The following is a 21,498-nucleotide window of genomic DNA, read 5'->3' as shown; positions in this document are numbered from 1 at the left end:
ACTCCTCAGATACTGAAACAGTCCATGTAGAAATGCAGCAAGACCTGGACAATATCCAGGCTTGGGCTGATAAGTGGCAAGTGACATTCATGCCAGGCAATGACCATCTCCAACAAGAGAGAATCTAACCATCTCCCCTTGACATTCAATGGCATTATGATCACTGAATCCCCCACTATCAACATCTTGGGGGTTACCATTGACCAGAAACTGAACTGGAATAGCCATATAAATACCGTGGCTACAACAGCAGGTCAGAGGCTAGGAATCCTGCGGTGAGTAACTCACCTCCTGACTCCCCAAAGCCTGTCCACCATCTACAAGGCACAAGTCAGGAGTGTGATGGAATACTCTCAACTTGCCTGGATGGGTGCAGCTCCAACAACACTCAAGAAGCTCGACAACATCCAGCACAAAGCAGCCCGCTTGATTGGCACCCCACCCACAAACATTCACTCCCTTTACCACCGCGCACAGTGGCAGCAGTGTGTACCATCTGCAAGATGCACTGCAGCAACACAGCAAGGCTCCTTAGACAGCAGCTTCCAAACCCGCGACATCTGCCAACTAGAAGAACAAGGGCAGCAAATGCATGGGAACACCACCAACTGCAAGTTCCACTCCAAGTCACACATCATCCTGACTTGGAACTATATCGCCGTTCCTTCACTGTCGCTGGGTCAAAATCCTGGAACTCCCTTCCTAACAGCACTGTGGGTGTACTTACCCCACATGGACTGCAGCGGTTCAAGAAGGCAGCTCACCACCACCTTCTCAAGGGCAATTAGGGATGAGCAATAAATGCTGGCTCAGCCAGCGACGCCCACATCCCAGGAACGAATAAAATAAACTTCCTGCAATGCAGCACTCCCTCAACATGCTTGGTTGGTTTTTAACTGGTTGCTATTTTATGGGCTTAAGCTGACAAGAAAGAGCAGGGTATAGCACCTGTAAAGCGTACAATCTGGCCACAGCCTTGGTGGGGTATCTTCTCTTGGTGGACCCTTGCTCATGGCTGTGAAGGCCAATCCTTGAGAGGCGGGTTTTGCCACAAGTGCTGCACATGAAGCTGTGAGCTGTTATTTTTGATGTTGGCGCCTGTCACCAAACTGCTGTTGCCACTGGTCTTCATTGTAGTGCATGCCAGTCCATAGGATGTGTCGCCATTTTCCTCTTTCACCAGCTAGTGAATCCCAGGTGCAATAGAAAGCAATACCAGGGGAAAGACACTAGCAATTCTCAACGTTTAATTGCTGTTAAATACTGGGCAAGGTCAGATTTTAATTGATCTTCAGGCTTTCATTACTTTTTAATATAAAGTGTGATTGGGAAGGACAGTCAGAAACTACAGACATCCTGACTCCTATGTTAATTAAGGTATTGATTCCAAATTACTGCTTTTATTTCTTTATATTTAGGCAAAGAGGGGTGGGAGGAGACTCATGTGCCGTGTAAATGCTGGCATGGTCCAGTGGGGCCAAATGGCCTGTTCTGTGAGGTACATTCTATGCAACATTTTCTGTTAAGTGTGACAAAGAAATTTGCAGCCTGACACCCGAAGTACAATAGAGAAGTATTAAATGGATCTTTTGTGGTATTACACATCATAAGTCGGATAATACTCTGTTTTAAAAGTGCAGGAGTTTAAAAAAAATTCATTCACAGGATGTGGGCTGAACTGCAAAGGTCTGCATTTAGTGCCATCTCTAACATCCTTAACTAAGTGCCTTGCTAGGCCATTTCAGAGGGCAGTTAAGACCACGTTGGTCTATGTTCACATGTAGGCCAAACTGGGTAAGGATAGCATATTCCCTTCCCTATAGGATATCAGGGAACCAGATGGGTTTTTACAACAATCCAGTAGTTTCATGATCACCATTACTGATACTAATTTTTTATTCCAGATTTATTTATACACTGAATTTAAATTTCCCAGCTGCTGTAGTGGGATTTCAAGTTATAATTCAGGATCATTAATTGAAGGGAACTGTACAACTGGGACAAAAATCTAAATAGCCAATTTCTCAGTTTGGTGATGGGAAACTGGCAAAGAGGAAGCAACAGAACTGTGGGGAGGGGATGTGATGGGAAACATTGGTCAAGCTCCAAAGCTTAAAGTAGCCCAGCTGGGAGGAGGCAGGAAGGGGAGGAGGGGGCAGGACCTCGAACCTTCAGATTGAGATGTGTCAAAAAGTAGGAAGAAATTTACTGCAAATAGAGTTGAATAAATATCTTTTATTTCGAGTCTGTAATGTCATCCAGAACCTTGAGTGCTTCGGGTTTCTTGAGCAGCTGCCTTGCTAGCATTCCGCCATCGTCTGTTGAATCAGTTAGTCCAGCAGCTACGAGCACTCTTATGCACTTGGTATGCTGGCCTGCACAAGCCATGTGCAAAGCTGTAAAAGAAAGAACTTGCATTTATATAGCACCTTTCACAACCTCAGGATGTTCCAAACAGCCAATAAAGTACTTTTGAAATGTAGTCACCATTGTAATGTAGGAAACATGGCAGCCAATTTGCACACAGCAAACTTCCACAAACATTAATGACCAGGAAATCTGTTTTAGTGATGTTAGTTGAGGGATAAGCATTGGCCTGGACACCAGGGAGAACTCCCCTACTCTTCTTCCATTAGTCCTGTAGGATATTTTACATCCGCCTGTGAGTGCAGATAGGGCTTCACTTTACCATTTCATCTGAAAGATGGCATCTCTGACAGTGTCAGCCTAGACGTTGTACTCAAGACTCTGGTGTGTGTGACTGGAATTTACAACCTTCTAACTCAGAGGCAAGTGTGTTAATACTGAGTGATGGCTGACAACATGTATAATCACAAAACACACTTAAAGAACCACACTGCAAGTAAAAATATGAACACTACTTTTGTTTTGACCCATTTCCTTCCCCTTTTTCTGTTCATGTTTTAATTTCCTTGTATTTATAGATTTTTTCATATCGTTTCCTACTTCATTTTTTTTTTCTCGAGTGGCCATTTTTACAAGTCATGAGACCCATAGTTCCCAGCCACAGCTAATGTCACTTTTAGAGCAGCCACTCTTATACAGGAGAGCGATGTCATACTCCTCGGTCCCTGTGGGGTATGTTCTTACCTCAGCTCAATGTTATCCCACTCTCTGGTGAACTGGGTAATATCACCATTTGAAAAATTGTGATGGAGCACCCACAACCAAAGGTCTGTGGTACAACGTTCCAGACCCAAAGTACCCACCTCTTCACTTTCAGAACATCAGACTTCTTCTGCTTTCCTTCTCGTGACTGTGTCAGGAACTGTTCATGTGGAAAGCCAATAGGAAATGTGCCTATCCTCTCTAACACGAAAATGTAAATCACCCCAAGAAATACCCAAAAAGAGTTGGGGGGAGAGAAACATTAGGGGTATTTAATTTATTATTGGGATTGCACAGAAATGTCATCAAAGCCTTCTGATGGAGGGCGAGGGCCTAGTTGAGGCCTCCTCTATCTCCAAATAATGTCTACTTAACTTTGTAGGCCGAGGCTTACAAAAGCTGTGGCCATGTTAGTCTTTGGAACTCTTTAAATCATGTGGCGGAGGTCTCCTGTTGCTGCAGCGATGTCCCCACTGTCCCATATCCCTTACTTGTAGCGACTAATTAACCCAACCCAGGAAAATCGGTTGTGGTGGAGTTGGAGGTCTAGGTACAAATTCTGCTCTGCTGTTCTGTTGCAAAATGAGGGAAACCCAGGCTCCCTTTTGTCTTCTCAGGTATGAGGTAGCTTGTCTTTACATCGAAAAGAAAGCTAGATGAAGTCCAGTGTTCTCCCCTTACTCCTGTCACATCTTCCTGACTGGCAATTAAGATGACTTACATTATCGATCAAAATCAATTTAGCAAAAGTGCCCTCTTTTTATGGTGGCACAAACAATATAAGCTCCAAATTATAGTAAAACTGAAGGAAATTTATCAAATCATAATATTGTTTTCGGTATCCAGTATGCACTCTAGTCCCTTCAGTGCCCACCAGTGGTGCGAGGTCTCAAGCGGGCAAGCAGACACTGCATGCTACTTCTCCAGGGGCACTTGAGCACGGACAGAGCTACAGAAAGAAGACGGTGGCTTGGTGGTAATGTTACTGGACTAGTAATTCAGAGACCCTAGCTAATGCCCTGTGGACGTGGGTTCAAATCCCACCACAGCAGCTGGGGGAATTTAAATTCAATTAATTAACAAAAATCTGGAATTGTAAGCTAGTGTCAGTAATGGTGCCATGAAACTATTGTAGATTGTCGTATAAACCCAGCTGGTTCAATAATGTCCTTTACGGAAGAAGTCTGCCATCCTTACCTGGTCTGGCCGACATTTGACTCCAGACCCATAGCAATGTGGTTGACTCTTAACTGCCCTCTGAAGTGGCCTATAAAGCCACTGAGTTATCAAGGGCAATTAGGGATGAGCAACAAATGCTGGCCTTGCCAGTGTCGCCCACATCCCATGAAAGAATAAAAAAAGAGGGCCAGGTAGCCAGTGTGAACAATCCTATTGGCTGCACCTTGCTTTTTTTCAGCTGAGGTTGTGCCCTTCACTTGGCTTCTCGAGTGAGTTAAAATAAAGAACTTACCAGAGCGACCTTTGGCATCCCTTGCATGTACGTCAGCTCCTAATGTTAGCAGCGTCTCTATAGTGCCAGCATGTCCCTCCTTTAAAGACAGTAAAACAAGCACAGGTTTGGTGCACGTCTATGATGAATAGATTTGATGCAAATAATTCATAAGTAAACAAAATTTCTCAGCCTTCTTCCTGCAGTTGCTCTTACTTACTTACTCTAAAAACAACATATAAATGGCATGCTAATTTTAAGTACACTATATATTATCCTACTGTAAAATTTAAATGAGTAAAATAACACTGCTGTGTCTATGTTCTGTCCTATAGTAATGCTAATGCAGTTTGTGTGGTCAGTGAATGTTTATCACTCTCAATACTGACGAACAAACATCAGCAGCAAGATGTTCCAAGCATTCACCCCTGCAGAACACTGAACAACACTGTTAGCCCCACGCTGATAAAACACCAGTCACTAGCTCTCTCTGTCCCTATCCTGTAACCCAGTTAGTGTCACAGAGTCATAGAGTTATACAGCACAGAAGCAGGCCCTTTGGCCCATCATGTCTGTGCCAGCCATCAAGAACGCAATTATTCTAATCCCATTTTCGAGCACTTGGCCCATAGCCTTGTATGCTAAGGCATTTCAAGCACTCATCTAAATACTTCTTAAATATTGTGAGGGTTCCTGCCTCTACCACCTCTTCAGGCAGTGTGTTCCGGATTCCAACCACCCTCTGGGTGAAATTTTTTTTCCTCAAATCCCCTCTAAACCTCCTGCCCCTTACCTTAAATCTATGCCCCCTAGTTATTAACCCCTCCGTTAAGGGAAAAAGTTTCTTCCTATCTAACCTATCAATGCCCCTCATAATTTCGTATACCTCAATCATATCTCCCCTCAGCCTTCTCTGCTCTAAGGAAAACAACTCGAGCCTTTTCAGTCTCTCTTCATAGCTAAAATGCTCCAGCCCAGGCAACATCCTGGTGAATCTCCTCTGCACCCTCTCCAGTGCAATCACATCCTTCCAATCATGTGGTGCCCAGAACTGCACACAGTACTCCAGCTGTGGCCTAACCTCCCTGCTCTTATATTCTATGCCTCGGCTAATAAAGGCAAGTATCCCATATGCATTCCTAACCACTTTATCTACCTGTGCTGCTGCCTTCAGTGATCTATGGACATGTACACCAAGGTCCCTCTGTACTTCTTAGGGTCCTACCATCCATTGTATATTCCCTTGCCTTGTTAGTCCTCCCAAAATGCATCACCTCACACTTCTCAGGATTAAATTCCATTTGCCACAGCTCCACCCATCTTACCAGCCCATCTATATCGTCCTGTAATCTAAGGCTTTCCTCCTCACTATTTACGACACCACCAATTTTCGTGTCATCTGCGAACTTACTGATCATACCTCCTGTATTCACGTTTAAATCATTAATGTACACTACAAACAGCAAGGGACCCAGCACCGATCCCTGTGGTACACCACTGGTCACAGGCTTCCACTCGCAAAAACAACCTTCAACCATCACCCTCTGCCTCCTGCCACTAAGCCAATTTTGGATCCAAATTGCCCTGGATCCCATCTTCTTAACCAATCTCCCATGCGGGACCTTATCAAACCTCTCCAAACTCTGTGGTGAAAATCTTCTGCTACTGCAGTGATGTTCCACTGCCAGCATGTTCCCATTTCCCTTATTTACAGCGGTGAGCTCCCTCTTGGCAGCAGAAACCTTGCTGGGAGCCCACCCTGCATGCCTAATTAACCCCGATCTGGGAAGATGGGTTGGGGCTGTGGTGCAGTGGGAGGGGTGAATGGAGATCCCTGCCTGCATTAGACTATCCCACTATCCAGTCACTTCTTCCACATGGCTTTCAGTTTAATTAAAGTCTTTCATGTGGAATCTTATTAAAAACTTCCAGAAAATCCAAGTCAACTACATCGCAGGGAATTGCATTTTATGCATATTGTCATCAAAGGAATTAAGAAGGTTTATCAGTCAGAATCTTCCCTTGCTAAAACAATGTTAATTATCCCATATAAGATCATCTGTACAGATACTCTACCAACCAACCCTATAGAATATATTATACACTTAGAGCTCCATCAACACTCAGCTAATACATGTACCATCAGAGGCAGTAATCTTGACTTGTTGATTACCATTATTTTAAAACTGGCAATAGCTTATCTTAACTTCCCACATTAAAACAACACTAATCAGAAAACTTAGGTTACTGCCTCAGGCAGCACATATATAAGCTACCTGTTGGCAAAGCACTATGCACCCCACCTTGTGTTGAGGTCAGATAAATAGAAAGCCTAACATCTATATGTTGGAGCCCATGAATGCAGAAACAATTGCAGAAGCTGCAAGTTTGAAGATTGTCTGTAACATGTGGGATCTGAGCAGACTAACATTCCGGCAAACAATGGCTGATAGCCTCGGAATCTAGCCTCCTCTCAGTGGTATTCACGCATTCTAACCACTCGACAAGAGTTGAAAATTGGACTTTTGGACTGCTCTGACCAAGAGGAATTTGCATTCAATAGCCTGTGCTGAATTCCATGAAAACAAACAGTGGGCTGTATTATGGGCAGCCAGACATGAATAGAAACCAAGATCAAAAATAGATTCAGGTCAGACGTCCACATTGAGTAAGCTGATGAGGGCTATTTGCCTTGCAGCCAGCCTCATGGGTTGGCTCACCACAGAAATAATTGCCAAAGAAGGAAATTTCACAGAGACATCCCAGAGACACAGCTGGCAAATGTTGCTTTTAACTCAGATTTACCCGAGTTTATTTGAATTATCATATAAAACCAAAGACAAGAAACCATACTTTAGTCGCACTAATTGTTGTAGTCCCATTGTTCTACCAAACAGTTTTGCAAAATCGTTAGTAAGATGATGTTTTAATGGGTGGGGTAAATGCACCTCTGGGCTTAACAGAGACGATCAGCTAGTTTCATCGGGACCATTTGGATCTTTCCAGGTGTGCTGCTGTCATAAAAACTGCACAGCCTACTCAATACTGCTCAGTAGTTATTCCTGACATTGATCTCTAGACAACTGACCTTGGCTGCATAATGCAGAGCTGTCAGGTTTAGATCTGTGGCTCTCTCATTTACGTTCACGCCAAGCTCCGTGACTAGGAAGTGAATGGCTTCGTCCTGTGCTGTTACCACGGCTCGGTGCAGTGACTGAGCCCCCAGGGCATCAGTGGCTGAGAAATTGGCCTGAAATAGATGATGGGTTTGTGGGTTACCATAAGGATTGAACTGCCACCAATAATTCTCCACACTATTATCCTATCTGATCTACTGGGGTAGACTTTCTCTTTATCCAAAGGGTGGTAAGAATGTGGAGTGTGCTACTACAAGGAGTTGTACAGGTGAACAGGATTGATGCAGAAGGGAAGGTAGATAAGCTCATTAGGGAGAAAGGAACAGAGGGATACGCTGATAGGGTTAGATGAAGAAGGGTGGGGAGAGGCTCGTGTGGAGTGTACACACTGACATAGACCATCTGGGCTAAATGGCTGTTTCTGTATTGTGGATTTCATGTAACTTTCCAATTGATTTTGCCTGATTAACAGGGGTAACTGATCTGAAAAATGGGCAGAGAACTGGGAAGCAAGATTGCTTTTTATTAAACCCCATTTAATCTTCCAGTCAGCTTCTGCACTAATGCTAGGAGCAGTTATATTTAAATTAAGCCCTGTCAAAGCCATACATACAAGTTCCCAGTGCAGGCACAGCAGCAAAGCACTCAACCATCTACTCTCCCGCATGTGGGTATCCAGGACTGTTTATAGAAGTGCATTTAGAAAGTCCAATATTATGATTTGTAGCAACATTTTGAGGCTATTTCTGAATCATTTAAGGGGAATCTAGATAAACAAATGAGGGAGAAAGGAATAGAAGGATATGCTGATAGGGTTAGATAAAGATGGCTGGGAGGAGGCTCATTTGGAGCATAAATGCTGGCATAGACCAGTTGGGCCGAATGGCCTGTTTCCTGCTTATATTCTATGTAATAAGCAATGCTCATCCAAGCTCTGATTGATTCCACAGGCTCAAGGGGCTGACTGACCTACTCCTGTTCATATGTTCCAAATACAGACTTCTCTATGTATTCCCGTCCTGTAACTCTACACATCTTACACTCTACTTAGCAAGTCAGATCATAGCCCACCCTGTGCCTCTCCAGCAGGAGCTTAGCAATTTTGATGTGGCCATCCTGCACTGCATCCATGAACGGAGTGACTTCACAGCTGTCTTTGGCATCTGGCTTGTAACCGCACCTATAAACAACCAAGAGCAGCATTTTCAAACCCACAGTGCCCAACGCCCCGATGAATAAGTAAATTGTCACTTTTCAGATGTGAGTCTAGGTTCAGGTTGTCATGGAAGTTTTTTTTTTCTGTTGTTTAAAAACTAAGTGGGGGTGGGGGGGTGCTGCCTGTGTACCTTTAAGACTGAAAGTTGCTTTTATATTCTCTGGGAACCCGTGTGCAAGCAGCAGGCTTGTTTCCCAAGCAACAGCAAGAGAGATCAGGTCACATGCCTATTGTATCAGTTTGACTGTGTGTAAAGACTGGCTAGAACCGGTTTGATCTGGAGACCAGTGAAGTGTGCTTCACTGAAGAAAGGAGCTGTCTCTCTCTCAGCAGAAAAATTCTACTTTGGTCTACAGGCTGTGTTATTGCCTAAAGAGGGAAAAACAACCCTGGGAAGGAACATTTGCTTTGTTGGAGGTAGCAAATTCCTTTTTACTTCCAATCTCTAAGAAGTCTCTGCCTCAGGAGTGACTCTCTGTTGCCTATTTGTGTTTCTGGGAGTTCTGGAATTCTCAGTAAAGTTTCTACTGATAGACTGCCAATTTAAAAATCCAAATAGACCTGTTGCTATACCCCTTGTTGAAAGAATTGTGTGATGCCTGCTGCAACTGAAGTACTTTGAACGCCTATCCATTATAGAATGTTTGTCAAATTTGCCTGGAGACTTTGAGTGGCATTTGACTATTCGACTCTGGGATACCTCACCAAACTGAAAACGTAACCCACAAAGACTTACAACCCAGTTACTTTATTATTCCAAAGAAACAGTTCTAATTTAAAACATTTTTTGAAACCGGTTAACCGTTGGTTTTTGAATGTATATGTGTGTGTATGAAGGTTAGGAGGAATAAGACATAGATTTATCTCAATAGAATTTAAGATTTAGTTTATTAATAAATAGTTAATTTGTTGTTGTTTAAAGATACCTGGTTTGGTGCGCTTTATTTTGGGGGTTAATGAAGTGTTTAATTTGGCTAATTTCCAGTAGATGGGAAAACTTTAATAATATGCTGTGACCTGTGGAGTAATGGGACTGAACTGACAGTGCATTACTCCTGCCTCGGTCATGACAAACTGAATACCAGAAAGTTATTCAACCATGGGGAATGGAAAATCACAGCTGAGGCCAACCCTGTCCTCAACTGCTGTTAACACAGACAAAACCAGACTGATTCCCCCACCCCTACAGCGACCTGTGGTGGTCAATGCTCCCAGTGGGGTAAGACCCCAAATGTGGTTTGACTGTCCACTCATGACTGCACAGTGTTCAGCTCCATTCACAACTCGTTGGATAATGAGCAGCTCATGCCAGGAGGACCTGGATGACATCCAGACTTGGGCTGACAAGTGGCAGGCAACATTTGTGCTGCATATGTGCCAAGTAATGACCGATTTGAGCAAGAGAAAGTCCAATCCCCTCCTACTGGGCTTCAATGGCATCACAATTCTTGAGTCCCCCACCACAATACTTTGGAGTCACCACTGACAAGAAGCTTAACTGGACGAGCCATAACAACACCATGGCTATAACAGCAGATCTGAGGCTGGGTGCTCTATGACAAATGGCTTATTTCCTGAACCTTCAAAGCTTCTCCATTATCTACAAGGTTCAAGTCAGGAGTGTGATGGAATCGTTGTCACTTTCCTGGATGGCTGCAGACTGAACAAAACTCAAGAAGCTTGAAACCATCCAGGAAAGAGCAGTTTGCTTGATTGGGGCCCCACTGCCACTGGACTCAATATTCACCCTCTCCCCATCGGTGCAAAAAAGCTGTGGGACATCACCTCCTCCAAATTCCCCTCCAAGTCACCCACCATCCTGACTTGGGATATATAAAGCGGTTCCTTCATCACCGCTGGGTGAATATCATGGAATTCTCTAACGAACACCATGTGGACACCATCATTACAACAGTTGCAGCAGTTCAAGGAAAAGACTCACCCAAGCTTCTCAGGACAAACAGGGGTTGGCCAGTGATGCCCACACCCTGATAATCAATAAATAAAGACTTGCATTTACATAGCACCTTTCACAAGCTCAGGACGTCCCAGCACTTTGCAGCCAATTAGGTATAGTAACTGTTGTGATGCCAGAAATGGCAGCCAATTTACACACAGCAAGCTCTCACAAACTGCAATGGCATAATGACCGGCTATCTATTTTAGTGATATTGATTGAGTGATAAATATTGGGCAGGACACCTGGGAGAACTCCCCTGCTCTTCTTCGAAATAATGCCAGAGGATCTCTTATGTTCACTTGAGAGGGCTTTGGTTTAACATCTCATCTGAGAGATGGCATCTCTGACAGTGCAGTTGCCTCCCTCATGATGGCACTGGAGTATCAGCCTAGATTTTTGTGCTCAAGTTCTGAAGTGGGACTTGAACCTGCAATCTTCTACCTTCAAAGGTGAGAGCACTACCCACTGAGCCACAGCTGACAGTCTCGCAAATAATAAATAACAATGAATAATAAAAAACAAAACCCTTTCTGAAATCAGAGCAATAAGCTGTGCAATAATGAAAGTACTTGCTTCTTGTCACTGAATATTGTATTCAGGATTTGCTCTACAGAATTTCTTAAACCTCACTAACAAAAAGAAACTGCTTTAAAACACAAACAAGTATTCCGTATCAGCAGCATTTTCCATTGAGTTCCACACACAATGGACCCTTGTCAACTCCAGTGCTCCGATACAATGACGATATTGCCCAGAAATTACATCCCTAACTTAGTTATGGTGACAACTGGAACCTGCCTCCACAGCTTTAGAACAACAAGATTGCAATAGTATTAACAAAATACACTTAACACTTTAAGGAGGAAATTGCACTCCAGCCATTCCATGTCTGCACCATGGCAAACCTCAGCATGGGTAAGTAAGCAGGGCTGAATATTCCCAGACACATTTCCACCAAAGTCAGAATATCTGTGGCATAGGGCTAAGGCTGCTCGGGCACCAAAACAGATCAAACAGGTAGGATATCAGTGGTGTTCACCAACGCTGCAGGGAATGCAAATGTCCAGCCTGGACTGCACACCCCAACACTCTCCTGGTATCTGGCATGGAGCAAACCACTGACATGATTTTGATGACACTGTGTCATTACTAACACGGTGTGATGTACTTTCCATGCAAAGTTTGAGATTGGACTCTCTAGGTATTGCTATTACACATGGTACTTCAGTGAACAAGTTTATCTTGTTTGTACAAAGGAGTTTACCTTTCTAGAAGCACCTCCGCAGCCTCAAAGTGTCCATGCATAGCTGAATAATAAGAAAAAAATTGCAAGCTGAATCAATTAGTGCTGTTCTTGTGGTGCTGTCCACAATCAGACACATCTCAAAGGAGCGTTGTGTGTTTGCTGAAAGACCATTTTGCCAAACTTCTTTTTTTCTAAAATTGCATTCATCAAATGCACAACATGATCTGTGTCCAAACGATTTGTCGCTTTGAAAAATAACATCACTACGCCATAAACAATGCACAATATCGTGGCCCAGTGGGTAGCACCCTCACCTCTGAGTCAGAAGGTTATATGGGTTCAAGTCCCATACTGGAGGCTTAAGAATAAAATCAAGGCTGCCACTCCAGCGCAGTACTGAGGGAGTGCTGCACTGTCAGAGCTGCCATCTTTCAGATGAGATGTTAAACTGAGGCCTGGTCTGCTCTCTCAGATGGACATGAAAAGCAGGGTAATTCTTCCTGTTGTCCTGGCCAATATTTATCCCTTGACCAATATCATTAAAACAGATTATCTGGTCATTTACCACATTGCTGCTGGGTGGGATTTGAATTCATTCTCTGGGGTACGAATCCTGTAATATAACCATTACAATGCCCACATGGAGAATGTTGACTTAGATGAAGAACTAGAGGGTGATCAACACCTATGGAACTGTATCCGAACAAGCAATCAACATCTTAGGGAGAGGGGAGGAACTGGAGCAAATGGTCTGGATTTTATGGCCCCCCTCCCCCACCGAGGTGGGGTCAGAGGTGGGGGGGGGGGGGGGCACAGAGAATTGCAATGATGGGGGGGGTGGGGGGGGCAATGGGCCCGTCGCCAAGCGATCTTACCGGGGGTGGGCTAGGCTGATGACGACCTTCCTGCTCAGAGCCCAATTGAGTTCCTTAAGTAGCCTATTAATGGCCAATTAAGGGCCCTTCCCGCCGCCGCTGGGATCTTAACAGCAGTGGGGTGCCTCCATCATGCAGGGAGGGCACCTTGTAAAACGAGGAGCCCCGTCTGTGGGCTTGGGAGAAAGTCCCTCCTTTGTGAGCAATCTGTGGCCCACGGAGGACCCCCGCCAGGAACCACATTAGCCCCGGGACCCTCTTCCCCTGGACTGTTCGTTCACCCCACCTTTTCGGCCTGGCGCCGGGAGCCCTGCCTCCTACACAAAATCCAGCCCAATTTTTAAAAAATCTCAGTCTCTCGCCAAATTGTCTTTCTCCAACATATTGTGAGCTTCTACAGTTTTCAGATGTATTATTCAGGACAAATCCTTTAGCATGTTTGAAAGACAAATATTCTGCTCTCTCAATGAGAATTCTTTGGAGACTTCCTGCCCTTAAGGTTATCGGGCAAAGTCAACCTGGTTTTGTGAAAGGAAGTAACATGTGCTATGGATAAAGGGGAACCGGTGGATGTACTGTACTTAGATTTCCAGAAGGCATTTGACAAGGTGCCACATCAAAGGTTACTGCAGAAAATAAAAGCTCATAGTGTAGGAGGTAACATATTGGCATGGATAGAAGATTAGCTAGCTAACAGGAAACAGAGAGTAGGCATAAATGGGTCAACTTCTGGTTGGCAAAATGTAATGAGTGGTGTGCTACAGGGATCAATGCTGGGGCCTCAACTTCTAACAATTTATATAAATGACTTGGATAAAGGGACCGAAGGTATGATTGCTAAATTTGCAGATGACACAAAGATAGGTAGGAAAGTAAGTTGTGATGAAGACATAAGGAGGCTACAAAGGGATATAGATAGGTTAAGCGAGTGGACAAAGATCTGGCAAATGGAGTATAATGTGGGAAAGTGTAAAATTATTCATTTTGGCAGGAAGAATAAAAAAGCATATTATCTAAATGGTGAGAGATTGCAGAGCTCTAAGATGCACAGGGATCTGGGTGTCCTAGTGCATGAATCGCAAAAGGTTAATATGCAGGTGCAGCACGTAATTAGGAAAGCTAATAGCATGTTATCGTTTATCGCGAGGGGAATTGAATGCAAAAGTAGGGAGATTATGCTTCAGTTATACAGGGCATTGGTGAGACCACACCTGGTATACTGTGTATAGTATTGGTCTCCTTATTTAAGGAAGGATGTCAATGTGTTGGAAGCAGTTCAGAGAAGGTTTACTAGACTAATACCCAGAACGGGCGGGTTGTCTTATCAGGAAAGGTTGGACAGGCTAGGCTTGTATCCGCTGGAGTTTAGAAGAGTAAGAGGCGACTTGATTGAAACATGTAAAATCCTAAGGGGTCTTGACAGGGTGGATGTGGAAAGGATGTTTCCTCTTGTGGGAGAATCTAGAACTAGGGGTCACTGTTCAAAAATAAGGGGTCTCCCAGTTAAGACAGAGATGAGGAGAATTTTTTTCTCTCGGAGGGTCGTGAATCTTTGGAACGCTCTTCCTCAAAAGGTGGTGGAAGCAGAGTCTTTGAATATTTTAAAGACAGAGCTAGATAGATTCTTGATAAGCAAAGGGATGAAAGGTTATCGGGTGTAAGCGGGAATGTGGAGTTGAGGTTACAATCAGATCATCCATGTTCTCATTGAATGGTGGAGCAGGCTCCAGGGGCCGTGGCCTACTCCTGCTCCTAATTCATCTGTTCGTATGTACACACTCATGCCAAAGATCAGGAGGATGGTTAGACAAAGTGTCGCAACCTGGCCACATCTGCTTTTAATCTATTTAATCTTTCTTCTTAAGAAACTTCAATTTGTGCCTTTTAGCTTGAAATGCGTGATTTTCCAGTGTTATTTTCCTCTCAGTCTGAAAAATCAGGAGTGTATGGTGATACCCTACACTGTTTCCAGTGCACATACTGACTATAAAATGGGTTCGTTGCAACGCAAAATTACTTTATGCAAAAAGTTCACATCTCTGTTCGTAAGGAGTGAGGCCTTGCCTGTGGGAGCAGAATTTTTATGGAGTGAGCTTGGGTTATTAACACCTTTGGCTTCTTGAGTCTTCCCTTCCTTTTATAACCAATAGGCTTTTAAAACCCAAGCATAGAATCAATTAACCACTGTTTGATTCACCTCATCTCTTTCACTCCTCCAACCCTGGTGGACCTTGGCCCTTCACCTTAATTTTTCCAGCCTAAAAAAAAACCCCTTGAAATTTGTATTTTTTTTTTAGAGATACAGCACTGAAACAGGCCCACCGAGTCTGTGCCGACCACCAACCACCCATTTTTTTTTTAATACTAATCCTACACTAATCCCATATTCCTACCACATCCCCACCTATCCCTATATTTCCCTACCACCTACCTGTACTAGTGGAAATTTATAATGGCCAATTTACCTACCAACATGCAAGTCTTTTGGCTTGTGGGATGAAACCGGAGCACCCAGAGAAAACCCACGCAGACACAGGGAGAACTTGCAAACTCCACACAGGCAGTACCCAGAATTGAACCCGGGTCGCTGGCACTGTGAGGCTGCGGTGCTAACCACTGCGCCACTGTGCTCTTCCCTTTTGATAGAGTAGTTAGAGGGAAACTATTTCTCTGGTGGGTGAGTCCAGAGCAAGTGAACATAACCTTCAAATTAGAACTAGGCCCTTCAGGGGTGATGTCATAAAGCACTTTTTCCAACAATGGGTACTAAAAATCTGGAGCTCTCTCTTCCCCAAAGAGCTTTTGGGTCTGGGGATCAGTTGGAAATTTCAAAACTGAGATTGATAGATTTTTGTTTAGCCAGGGTATTAAGGACTGTGGAACCAAGGCTGGTAGATAGAGTTAAGTTGCAGATAAACCATGATCTAACAGAATGGTAGAAGAGGCTCGAGAGGCTGAATGGCCTATTTCTGTTCCTATATTACAATAAAATTATAGGAATGAGAAAATTTATGTACTATTCATGGAGATCTATAGCACTATACAGTACAATCCAGTGCAGAGTACGTCAGAATAGGTTCATCTTACCTACAGTGTGTAGAGGTGTTCGGTTTATTCTGCTCTCCACATCCCAGATGCTTGGACTGACGTCGAGAAGATACTGGATAATTTCTGGATTGCCCTCGCGGCATGCGATATGGAAACTGCTCCAGCCGTCCTTGTTTTTCAGGGTCAGGCTCGCTCCACTTTCAATCAGATCTTTAATGACCTCGAGGTTCTTTTTCGTGCAAGCCATCATCAGTGGTGTCCTACAAGGTGTTCAGAGAAGTTAACACTCCATGCATTAAGAACCTTCTCCCTTCCAACCCTCAAGCTTGAGTGGGTAAATACAAGACTTGGTGTAATACAGAGTCATTCAGACCAGTTCTGAGCTTTGTGGACCAGGAAAGTCAACTGTTCATTCTCTGCCTCTCTCACCATTGTCCAGCTCCATAATTACTGCTTCCTGGGTGAGTCAGCCATTTACATGCACTCTTCCAACCTCGTGTTACATAGATTGTATGGCACAAAAACAGGCCATTCGGACTAACAAGTCCATGCCAATGTTTACGCTGCAAGCCTCCTCCCACCTCTTTTCATCTAACCCTATTAGCATATCCTTCTATTCCTTTCTCCATGTGTTTATCTAGCTTCTCCTTAAATGCATCTATGGAATAAAGGCCTGCTTGGGTCTGCAAATGAGACCCGACCTGAGCCCGACAGAACCCCATCCGACCTTGAGCCTGAGCCTGCCCGAGTCCTTCCATTTTTTCCCGCCCCCAACCCAACCCGACCTGACCATCAGTTAACTACCTTCCGTTTATCACTTTGTTCCTTACCTGCACAAGCTTAAAATAACTGTAACAATACCACCTTTAAAGTCCAAAAAGTAAATTAACATTAAAGTCACTTACCTGAGGTGGTGATGGAGCGTGTCCAATCCGGCCCGACCCGACCCAAGCCTGAATGCCGGACACAGGACTGTGATCCGACCCCAACTCGACACGTCGTCGGGTCCGAGTCGGGTAGCAGGCCTTTACTATGGAATTCGCCACAACTACTCCCTGTGGTAGCGAGTTCCTTAGGAACACAGGAAATAGGAGCAGGAGTAGGTCATTTGACCCCTTGAGCCTGCTCCACTATTCAACTAGATCATGGCTGATCTTCTACCCCAATGCCATTTTCCCACACTATCCTCATATCCCTTTGATGCCTCTAATATCTAGAAATCTATCGATCTCTGTCTTGAACATGCTCAATGACTGAGCCTTCACAGCCCTCTGGGGTAGAGAATTCCAATGATTAACCCCACGAGTAAAGAAATTCCTCCTCATCTCAGTCCTTGATTTTACTCGTCAATATTTTTTCATGCCCTCTCTTTGCTTTCCTAATTTCCTTTTTAATTTCACTGCTGTACTTTCTATACTCCTCTAGGCTTTGTGCAGTATTGGGCCCTTGGCATCTGTCATAAGCTTTCCTTTTTTGCCTTATCCTACTCTGACATTCAAGGGGGTGTAGATTTGAGAGTCCCAACCTTTTTCTTTCTGGGAACATTTCTGTTTCGGAACCATCCCTTTCTCCTCCTTGAATACCTCCCACTGCTCTGAAACTGATTTACTTTCAGTAGCTGCTTGCAGTCCACTTTTGCCAAATCACATCTCAACCACTCTCTGGGTAAATAATTTTCACTTCAATTCTCTATTGGATTTATCAGTGACGATCTTATATTTATGGCCCATCGTTTTGGTCTCCCCCACAAGTGTAAACATCTTTTCTACATTTACCTTATCAAATCTCTATTTAATTTTAAAGACCTCTATAAGGTCATCCCTCAGCCTACTCCTTTATAGAGAGGAGCCCCAGACTTGTCAATCTTTCCTGATAAGTAATAACCTCTTAGTTCTGGTATCATTCTAGTAAAAAATTTTTGGCTCCTTCTCCAGTGCCTCTATATCCTTTGCATCATATGAAGCCCAGAACTGTACACAGTACTGCAAGTGTAGTCTACAATTCCTTGTCCCACTCCGGCTTTCTGTCTTTGGCCTCCTGCACTGCTCCAATGGAGCTCCAGGGAAGCTTGAGGCACGGCACCTCTTCTTTCTATTTGTCACTTTGCAGTCCTCTGGCCTTAATACTGACTTTAATAACTTCAGACCTAAACTCCAGCTCCCACTTTCCCTTTGATGGGATGGGTGCATCAGCATTTCTGTGGGGGCAGGGGCGGGGGAGGACGCGGGCAGGGAGGGGGACAGGGACAGGTCAGTGTTTGGTGTGAGCATCCTCCATCGCACCACTGTGCTGGCGAGGCAGCCTCCCTCCTTGGCGCTGACCTGTTTTTTCCCTTCTCTCTAGCTCCTGGGCTATTGGGGCCTGACCCAACTTGCTAGTTTTCTTCCACCTTTACCTACCTTATACCTCCAGCCTTTTCCAACTATTAACGTTCTGTGTCTAGTAGATACATTTAATTTCTATCACATTCCTTCTATATTTTTCTATTAATATAATTTAAACTATTTAACCATCATCTGTTTTCTGTTTACATATTTTACAGGTCATTTGATTTCTTCTTGCGTGTAGGGTGTGTTGTGTGGTGCGTGTGTATTGTGCAGGATGTGGGATGTGTTGTTTGGTGTGTGGAGCATATTCGTGTGTGATATGAGTTGTCAAAGAACAAAGAACAGTACAGCACAGGAACAGGCCATGCGGCCCTCCAAGCCTGTGCCGATCTTGATGCCTGCCTAAACTAAAACCTTCTGCACTTCCGGGGACCGTATCCCTCTATTCCCTTCCTATTTATGCATTTGTCAAGATGCCTCTTAAACGTCGCTATCGTACCTGCTTCCACCACCTCCCCCGGCAGCAAGTTCCAGGCACTCACCACCCTCTGTGTAAAGAATTTGCCTCGCACATTCCCTCTAAACTTTGCCCCTCTCATCTTAAACCTATGTCCCCGAGTAACTGACTCTTCCACCCTGGGAAAAAGCTTCTGACTATCCACTCTGTCCATGCCGCTCATAACTTTGTAAACCTCTATCATGTCACCCCTCCACCTCCGTCGTTCCAGTGAAAACAATCAGACCAGCTACATTTTCCTCCAAATCATTTATATATACTACAAACAGCAAAGGTCCCAGCACTGATCCCTGTGGAACACCACTAGTCACATCGCTCCATTCAGAAAAGCACCCTTCCACTGCTACCCTCTGTCTTCTATGACTGAGTCAGTTCTGTATCCATCTTGCCAGCTCACCTCTGATCCCGTGTGACTTCACCTTTTGTACCAGTCTGCCATGAGGGACCTTGTCAGGGGGATGTGTTGTGTGTAGGGTGTGTCTTGAGTGGTGCATTGGGTATGTTTGTGTCGTATATGTCATGTGTGGTATACTTGTGTGTGAGATGTGTTGGATGGGGTGTTTGTTGATTGGGCTGTGTGTTGTGTGGACTGTGTGTTGGATGGGCTGTGTTACATGGGGACTATGTTGTGTGGACGGTTGGGTTATGTGTGGAGTGGAATGATTTTTATTTCCCCAATTCCTATGTAAATACAGTTCATGTTTAATTTGTTTCCATCATGGTGAAGGGTCTACACCTGGAATATTAATCCCTGGGTAGAGAAGCTGCCTGACAGGCTGAATATTTCCAGCAGTTTCTGTCTTTGTTTCAGATTTCAGCATCTGTATCTTTTTGCTTTTTATTTTGTTCAGACCACTATTGAACGCCATCTAGTGTCTCTGTGCTGGGAGTACATGGGTGCAGGGTGACTCCACAATCCCTGCAGCTAGCAATGCAGCGATGTATTCTGGAACCAGAAAATAAGCTGCTCGTGCTACAGGGCCAAGCACATGATGCTGTTCGCCTTCGGGTCTGATATCTTGACCTTGTCCATATTACTCCACCACCTACACTGTTGGCAAACACTGCAAAATCCCGAACAATGCAACCACCAAAAAAATGAACTCGGAAAAAATTCAAACTAACTTTGCTAATGAACAAAACAAATAGTGCAACAGAGTTGGGGTTAACATTCAACATCTATATGCTACCTAGCTACCAATTGTGGCTCAGTTGGTAGTGCTCTCACTTTAAAGTCAGAAGGTTATAGGTTTAAGACCCACTCCAGCCCATAGTCTAAGCTGATGTGCCAGTGTAATACTGAGGCAGTGCCTCATTGTCTGAGGTGCTGTATCTCTGATAAGACAATAAACTGAGGCTTCATCTGCACTTTCAAGGTAGATGAAAGATCCCTCAGACTATTTTGAAGAAATGCAGGGCATTTCAAAGTGCTTCACAATTAATTAAGTACTTTTGAAGTTATAATCACTGTTGTAATGTACAAATCTCAGCAGCCGATTTGTGCACCGTAAGGTGCCACAAATGGCAATGAAATAAATGACCAGATAATTTGTTTTAGTGACATTGGTTGAGTGATTAAATATTGGCCAGGACACCAGGGAGAACTCACACCCCCCCTCCCCCGCTTTGAAATAGTGTCGTGGGATCTTTTACATCCACCTGAGAGGGAAGAAGGAAGCCGTCACTTGTTCACCTGGGAGGGGAACAGCTAATGGTACAGGAAGACTTGCACACGGTTTGTTTGCTGGTATCCCACAGCACTGCCACTCACCAATCAGCTTTCTTCAAACAGTCAACCCTGGCCCCTTGAGCAATCAGATACCTCAGGCACTCTCTGTGACCCATTGATGCCGCTTCATGCAAGGCTCGCTTGTAGTCACTGTTGACCAGCTCAATGTTGGTACCAAGCTCCTCCACCAGGTATTTCAGAATCTCCAGGTGCCCATGCCTGGTAGCATAATGCAGCACGGTGTCACCCGATCTCCCAAAGTGCCCCTCCAACACTGCATCCGTAACACCATCACCCTTGCACATCTCTTCTTTAAGGAGGCAAAGGCTCCCTTCTTGTATCACTTTAATGAGGTGCCTGACTTTGCCTTCACAGGCCATTACAGTTACTGGTTTTACTCTAAATATAAAGGCGCATCTCACAATATAGCTCCAGCAAGAAAAAAAATATTGAGCATTTAATGTCCACCCTCACTTGTCACAACCTCATTCTGCAGCCTGACATACATTGTGAGAAACTCCCACCCCTGAGATCACTGACTCCCTCACAGGGGTGGGTAGGTAGGTACCCAGTGCTGGTGGTCACCCTCTGGCACTCGCCCTAATGGGCATTTATCATGCATATAACTCCTTATGAAAGCAAAATGGCCAGCTGTTTACTGCAGCCTGTTTTAAGCCATCCACACACACTAATGTGTGTCAGCTCCACCTCCAGACTGTCAGCGACCGACTAAAAACATGCTCAGGCAATCAAATCAGGAAATGCTGGAAATGCACATCACCTTTAGAGAAAAAAAACAAGGAGTAGCTTAATGATTCAGTCAGAATTTCAAACAACTAAAAATACCAACTCTCGTTATTTTTA

The 21,498-nt window shown here is 44.3% G+C and overlaps 1 protein-coding gene across 2 annotated transcripts; it reads right to left on the bottom strand.

The window, feature by feature from the left end:
* Window positions 1-2,220: 2,220 nt before the first annotated feature.
* Window positions 2,221-21,349, bottom strand: ankrd16 (ankyrin repeat domain 16). Of its 2 annotated transcripts, XM_068059788.1 has the most exons (7): window positions 20,677-21,349; window positions 16,101-16,321; window positions 12,157-12,199; window positions 8,788-8,896; window positions 7,668-7,829; window positions 4,601-4,679; window positions 2,221-2,396 (listed from the first exon to the last, which is right to left on the bottom strand). In XM_068059788.1, exons 1-7 carry the CDS (start codon window positions 21,012-21,014, stop codon window positions 2,236-2,238), a joined length of 1,113 nt encoding a protein of 370 aa, XP_067915889.1. In that variant the 5' UTR covers window positions 21,015-21,349; the 3' UTR covers window positions 2,221-2,235. The 2 variants fall into 2 exon arrangements, with proteins under 2 accessions (XP_067915889.1, XP_067915890.1); XM_068059789.1 differs by lacking the exon at window positions 7,668-7,829.
* Window positions 21,350-21,498: the final 149 nt, after the last annotated feature.

This window comes from Heterodontus francisci, chromosome 27 (assembly GCF_036365525.1).
Source record: "Heterodontus francisci isolate sHetFra1 chromosome 27, sHetFra1.hap1, whole genome shotgun sequence".
Lineage (NCBI taxonomy): Eukaryota > Metazoa > Chordata > Chondrichthyes > Heterodontiformes > Heterodontidae > Heterodontus > Heterodontus francisci.
This window is presented reverse-complemented; position numbering and strand designations above follow the sequence as displayed.